The 7,405-nt window shown below is 28.5% G+C and overlaps 1 protein-coding gene across 1 annotated transcript; it reads right to left on the minus strand.

Annotated features, from left to right (window-relative positions):
* Positions 1-787: 787 nt before the first annotated feature.
* Positions 788-4,130, minus strand: LOC109796626 (uncharacterized). The gene is made up of 3 exons (XM_020356339.3): positions 3,833-4,130; positions 2,489-2,999; positions 788-2,398 (listed from the first exon to the last, which is right to left on the minus strand). The coding sequence occupies exons 1-3, from the start codon at positions 3,902-3,904 to the stop codon at positions 996-998; spliced, it is 1,986 nt and encodes a 661-aa protein (XP_020211928.1). The 5' UTR covers positions 3,905-4,130; the 3' UTR covers positions 788-995.
* Between the last annotated feature and the right edge of the window lie 3,275 nt (positions 4,131-7,405).

The following is a 7,405-nucleotide window of genomic DNA, read 5'->3' on the forward strand; positions in this document are numbered from 1 at the left end:
AATTACAAAACCCAAACCCATCAAATACCTAAAGAAAACATGTTGGATTACTGAATATGAAAGAAATATTTTTCGTGAATAAATCATCATATTTGTCCTTTTAATTTTCTTATGAATGCGTTTGGATGATAAATTTTAATAAATTCAATTTTGTTAAAAATTTCAAATGCTTTGATTAAAATATTTTATTTGAATAAAAAATTTATAAAAAAATTTAAAGTTCAAGTATATGTAAAACTTCTTAAAATTTAAAATTCTTCCATAAAAATTAGAATTTAAAATTTTCTCTCTTTTCTCCTAATTCATCTCTTTACTGTCAAAGTCAACATAAAAATTATTAATATTTTTTAATTATAAATATTTAAAATCATTTTTAAAATTATTAAATATCATATAATAATTATTTTTAAACTATTAATTTTATAAAATTAATATTTATAAAATTTGCTTAATATTTAATTTTATAAAACTTATCATAAATTTAGTTTTATTTTCAATAAAAGTTAAATTTCACTATTCAAACTAAATATTTAAAATAATTAAAAAATGATGATAATTAAAATCAAATAACTCAAATTCTAAAAATTTCAAATTCTTTAAATTTCTAAAGTTTAAAAAAAAACAGAAAGAGATAGACTCCAATCGAGGATTTCTTTCACTTAGGTTGCAATATTGCAGTTCCCTTAGCCACACCCTATCTCAATAAAGTACTAAATGATTTTAATGTTTGTCTATGTTCTCTCGATAGAGAAAATCTTTGCTATATTACTATTACTATGTATGTATATTCAACAAATGCTGCTGCCATCTGGTTTTATATGCAAGACAAAAAATTACATCAACCATATTCAGAAATATATCGCAATCTTTTCCCATGTGTCATTTAGGGATGTATTTCTCTTTCAGAAAAAAACAATAATGCACTGGTTCTATCAATTGGAACACAGCTCCCTACTTTCAAACTACGTATTGTCAAACAAAATTTCCAAAAAGAATCAAAATGGAACTGCGTATGGTAACGCATATATTTCGATCTCAGGCAAATTCTGAGCACGAGGAGGCCATGGAGTATTTGAAAACGGAAGGACATAGGTCTCAGAATCAGTCTTCTGTTTCTTTGAGACCGGCCTTGCCTCCTTCGGTTCAGAACTAAATAACCAATCTTCATCTACTGGGTCCAATCCATCACACGCTATTGGAGGAATCTGTAACAAGCACTTGAACAAAGATGCAACTTTTTCCATTTCATCGTCAACAGCAGTTTTTGTGACCAAAGCAGCATCTACAGGAACCAAATTTTGCTTTGCTTTGCCATGCCTAGAATCAGACTTCCCAATAACCTGTTTGGGCTCTGACTTCACGAGACAATGCAACTGACGATCACTTCCATGAGTATTTTTAGCAGCAACCGCATCTCTTTGGACAGAATTTGGCACGGCTTTGCCATGTCTAGGATCAGAGTTTCCAACTGCCCGTTTGGGCTCTGTAATGGCGACTGGTTGCACCTCTGTAGTGGGGGGTTGTTTCACCTCTGTAGTGGTAGGTTGTTGCACCTGGCGATCACTTCCAAGAGTATTTCTAGCAACCACAGCATCTCTGTTGACTGAATTCTGCACGGCTTTGCCATGTCTAGGAACAGCGTTTCCAAGAGCTCGTTTGGCCTCTGTATTGGTGAGTTGTTGCACCTCTGTAATAGAGGGTTGTTGCACCTGGGGATCCCTAAGAGTATTTTTGGCAACCGTGGCTCTATGGACTGAATTCTGCACAGGTTTGCCATGTCTAGGATCAGAATTTCCAAGAGCCCGTTTGGACTCTGTAATGGTGAGTTGTTGCATCTCTGCATCGGTGAGCCTCTGCACCTGGCGATCCCTTCCAAGAGTATTTTTGGCGACCACAGCATCTCTATGGACTAAATTCTGCATCAAGTTGCCATGTCTAGAATCAGAGTTTCCAAGAACCCGTTTGGACTGTGTATTCTTGAGAAGGTGTGACTGAGAATCACTTCCAAGGGTACTTTTAGTGGCCACAGCATCTCCCTGAACTGAATCAAAGTTCCCAGGAACACGTTTGGGCACTGTATTCTTCGGACATTGTAACTGCCGATCACTTCCAAGGGTGGTTTTAGTGGTCACAGCATCTCCATGAACTAAATTCGGCAACACCTTGCTACGACTATTAACAGAGTTTCCAAGAACCCGTTTTGGAACTGTATTCATGGGACGTTTGGGCTCTGTAATCATGGGACGTTGTGACTGACGATCACTTACAAGGGCAGTTTTAACTAGGGGATCTGCAATTCCCACACTTCCAGAAGACCCCACATTAAATTTTGATATGGGTTTTGATTCTTCAGGTTCTCTATGCTTCCTCAAAGGAAGCCTAATTTTGATAGGAAGTCCTGTTTCAAACAAAGTCCAAATTAGATTCAAACACAGGTCGCAAAAAACAACAACAAAAAATAAAATGACCAGTTTCAAAGCTCCCTCACCATGATCATGAGTTGATTGAAGGGAGTTCCTTTTCCTCTTGCTGCTTTGAGTACTATCAGACCAGCAGCATGGCTCCACAGATGTGACTGGTTGTTCAAGTTCCTCTGTAATTCCACTCCTCTCAATTAGTTCATTCTCACAGTCTTCACCCTTTTGCAACTTCGTGTCTGCTTTGGTTTCCTTAATTTCATTAATGAGCTTGAACTTTTTGCCACCATCATTGACATGAGAAGTTGTTGTTCCCTTGATAAGCTTGACCTTTTTGCTATCACTGCCATGGGAGGCTGTTGTTCCTTCTGTATGCTTCCTTTTTTTGCCATTCTCATTGCCATGAGTGGTTGTTGTTCCGTTAATGAGCTTGAGCTCTTTGCCATCATCACTGCCATGAAAGGTTGATGTTCCTTCTTTAAGTTTCTTTTCCTTCTTTTCTTTCCTTCTCTCCTTCTTCTCTCTCTTCTTCTCTTTCTTCTCCTTCCGGTCTTTCTTGGCCTTCTCCATCTCCATTCGGAACTTTAGAGCACGAGAATAACATTTTCAAATAGTGGATAGGGAAGAAGACCAAAGAAACAAACATGCTATGCAAGCATTTCAATCTTGCTTCACGATGCAATTGCAAGTACAAGAATTATTTTACACCTCCTACAGATATCTTGGTAGTCAAGAACAATTGTTTCAGCAATTGCGAGAACTATAACTACTTTTTTATTTTTCTCTCTCACATATCCAATACAGAACTTTAACCCATGGGTATGAACATCGAGCATCACCCAAATCACCCTACTAATCAAGGATGACTGGGACTCACATGATCTCACATCTTTAACACACCTAACCTAATAAACCTAACATGCAGTAATGTTTATAGATAAAACCAGTCGAAGATTTGTACTCCCATTTAAATTACAGAAATCATTGTTTAAAAAGAGAAAAACTATAAACAATTTAGAAATTTTAATTATCTGTTAACATAACCATTTATTAGCAATTTGAAAGAATTGCATGCATTTTAAAACCCTTATAACCGAAATCCTTTTCTCACTCCCGCCAAACAATTTCAGTTTCGAAAAACCCCAACTTAATTACCCAAAAGAAAACCCTAAAAGGAAAAATCCTCAAGGATAAACAGATCATTGGTGATGACAAGCACAAATCTCAGTTTTAGGGTTCGATTAAAACACTAAAAAATGGTTTAGGGCATTGTTTGGTTCTATTTTATCCTAAGCGCAAAGGGGCTCCCAATTTCATGTAGAAAATTAATTTCGATCAACATGCAGAGAGAGTTGAGCACAAAACGCAGAGAGAGTTGAGCACAAAACGCAAAATCAAACGGCTCAACAACACACCTTAATCGATTCGATCAAGGCCTCGCCACGTGCCCCATACCCAGGAGGGGGGAACGGGAAGCAACGAGACATCTTCGATTGATAGGTTATACAACGTGTTTCTGGGTTTGGGGTTTTCCCTCAAATCACCGCAAAACCGCTTGGATACTGTGGAGGCGAATCGAGAAGCGCGGTGGATGTCAGCTTTCAAGAGAAGGGAAAAGAAAACCTAGGATCGGAGGTGGTGGCTCTGGCAAGAGGGCTTCGCAGAAAAGAAACCCTAAGATCTGAATCGCCTAAGCCAAAATGAGAGAAAGTATGAGGCAAAGGGTGTATTTATAGCTGGGGAAACCGACTTCAAGTAGCACACGGTTTGTGATGTACACGCGGCCACGCGTATTGGTTCTTTTACGATATTACCCTCACTACTCCCACTATCAATTACAACATTTTAAAATTGATAGAACTAAAGAATAAAAAGTTTAATTATTTTTTATTTAATTTTATTCATTTTATCTTTTTAATTTTAGATTTAAATATATTTTTAATTTCTATAAAATAAAATTTTAGTATGTATAAAATATATTTTTTTTTTAAATTTGAAATTATTATTTTTGATCGTAAAAACTTGATTTTTTTTTTATAAAATATTTTTCTTTGATTTTTATTTATATAAAACTAAAATTTATTATTTTTGGTCCATAATATTCATTTTAAGGTACATAAATAACCTTTATTTTATAAATTTATAAAAAAAAAAGTTAAAAAATGTCACTTACTAATATGATATCAAATACAGTTGTGATTGATACAAAAAATAATCATCAATTATCGTATGATAAAAAAAAAAAGCTAACACTAAACACATAATATTTGAGATAAAAAAACAATTTCATTTCTAAAAAGATGCAAAAACAAATAAAAATATTTATAGAAACCAAAATAAAAAATAACTCATCAATCAATATATCAATATATATATATAGGGAAATGGTAATATACTCACATATTTTTTTAGTTAGAGTATGCTAACAACTTACACCAAGATTTTAGGATAAGAAAATCACTCATTTATTTTGATTTGATTAATTTATATAAAAGATATTATAGTAATTTAATTTAATTTTAAAATAAAATAAAATATTTTTTCTCTCTTAATAATTCATTCTCCAACTCATTTTTTTCTATTAACTAATTTTTATTTGTTCAAAGAGAGGGGAGATATCATGAGAGATGAGAGAGAAATGAGTTAAAGAAAGAATTTAATAGAAGAGAGATAAATGAGTTGAAAAAGAAATTTAATAGGAAAGAGAAAAGGTTTCAAGAAGGAATTTAATAGGAGAGATAAATGACTTAGAGAATGAGTTAATAAGAAAGATAAAATATTTTATTTTCTTTTAAAATTAAGTTAAATTACTATAATATCATTTATATAAAGTTTTTTTACACTGATAACTAATAAAATCTTTTAAATTATTTTATTTTATTTTTATTTTATTAAATAAGCAACTGACATGACACTATTAAAAGATTTGGTTGGTTGTTAATGTAAAAAAACTTTACACTGACATTGTATAGGTGATTAACTCTTATATAAATTAACCAAATCAAAAGAAATTAGTGATTTTCTTGTCCTAAAATTTTTATATAGGTTGCTAACATACTCCAACTAAAAAATAGGTAGAAATATATTAGCATTCCCTATATATATAAAAGAATATTTTTTCAAGACAAGTGTCATCTTTTTTGGTGAGTTTGGTTTCTTGCTTATATTTCAAGGTATCACCCCTCTCTTTCTAATCAATCAAAAAATTAGATTTATTATCAATTTTTATTTTTTTTACAAAATTATTTTTATTAGTGAGTTTTGCTATCTATACCGACTGGAACATTATTTTTTATTTGAATTGATTTTTTTTAAAATTATATTTTATAATTAATTAATCATCATTAATCAATATCAATCAATCAAATATATATATATAAAAGAAGATACCTTAAAACTCTTAAGGATCCTTAAACCTAAAATCCCTCATCACAAATTAACAACTCAATATAAAATGATTAGGAATAATTATAACACTATCACAACTTACAAAGTTACATCTTTATCATTTTTTTTATTTGACTTTGTTATATATATGTGTATGTGTGTGCGCATACATACATATTATTTTATTTTATTTTATAAACTTTTTTCTGACAAATTTGATTTCTTTATTTAGTTTGATTTTTAATTTCTCATTCTATATATATTAGAATAATTATCTATTTTATAAATATTTTGCTTATTTTACACTTTCTCTTACTTGTATTCTTATTTAAATATTTTATTATCACTAAGAGGTAAATCATGCAAGTAATTGAGTAGGAAAATGAAATATATAATTTTTATCATCTTATTTTCTTGAATATATCATTTCTATTTATTTTAATATTTTTTATCTGTATCTTTTTTTAATATGTTATTCTTTATTTTTTTTTTAAACATTATTAATAGTTATAAATAATTTTGTATCACTATATAATCTAACTAATAAATTAGTTTGTGTATTGTACAGGTTTATTAGATAATTAAAATTTATAATAAATTATATAAATAAATAAAAATTATATCTAAATATATATATTATATTAAAATTTGCACAATTAGATATTATTAAATATATAATTTATATTTTAATTTTATGAGAAATAATTTATATTGTAAAATAAAATTATTTTTATTTTTTGATAAATAATTTTAAGATGTTAATAATTAATTCATAAGTAATTATGAAGAATAAAAATTGAATTAGACGATAAATTAAAAAAAAATTTACAAATCTTCTCGTTGAAAAAAAGTTCATAAAAACTCTCACACAATAGTGATCGTAATTAATATGTAAGAATTGATATTTTAATCGTGGACATAAACTAAATTATACATAATAGTAGGAGAATAAACACTTCGTGCCTTAATATATTACTTTTGAAATAATTTTGAAAAAAATAATTGTTAAATCTAAATATAATAGTATCCAATACAAAAATGAAAACTAAAAAAGTGGTTACCAAAACTTATCATCTTTATAATAAATATAGATAAATAAATATTATATATTTTAATATATAAGTTATATTAATTTAAAATTTACATAAATAAATATTTTTGAAAATATAAATTATATTTTATATTTATAAAAAAATTATTTATATTATGTCATAAAATTATTTTTAATAATTTATTATTTATTTTAAAAATAATAAATTTTAATTTATAATTAAAATTTTAAATATATAAAAAAAATTAAAAGAATTCTTAACAACTCTTATTAAAAAAAAATTTTAAAATGCTATAGTATAAATATAGGGTGAATTTTATTTATTATAAAACTAAAATAAAATTTATATATTTAAAAATATTCATTTATCGTAAACTTTAATTACAACTTATTTTATATATTAAAATAAAGATTATTTTTTTAATGATTAATTAAAATATAATATTTAATTCAAACATATAATCTTTATCTTTCTAGAAAAACATAATCTTTGTCTATTTTCTACAAATAAAATATTTTTTTATTGAAAAAATATCTTTCTAATCCACTC

This window comes from Cajanus cajan, chromosome 9 (genome assembly GCF_000230855.2).
Source record: "Cajanus cajan strain Asha chromosome 9, NIPB_CcT2T_4, whole genome shotgun sequence".
NCBI classification, from domain to species: Eukaryota; Viridiplantae; Streptophyta; class Magnoliopsida; order Fabales; family Fabaceae; genus Cajanus; species Cajanus cajan.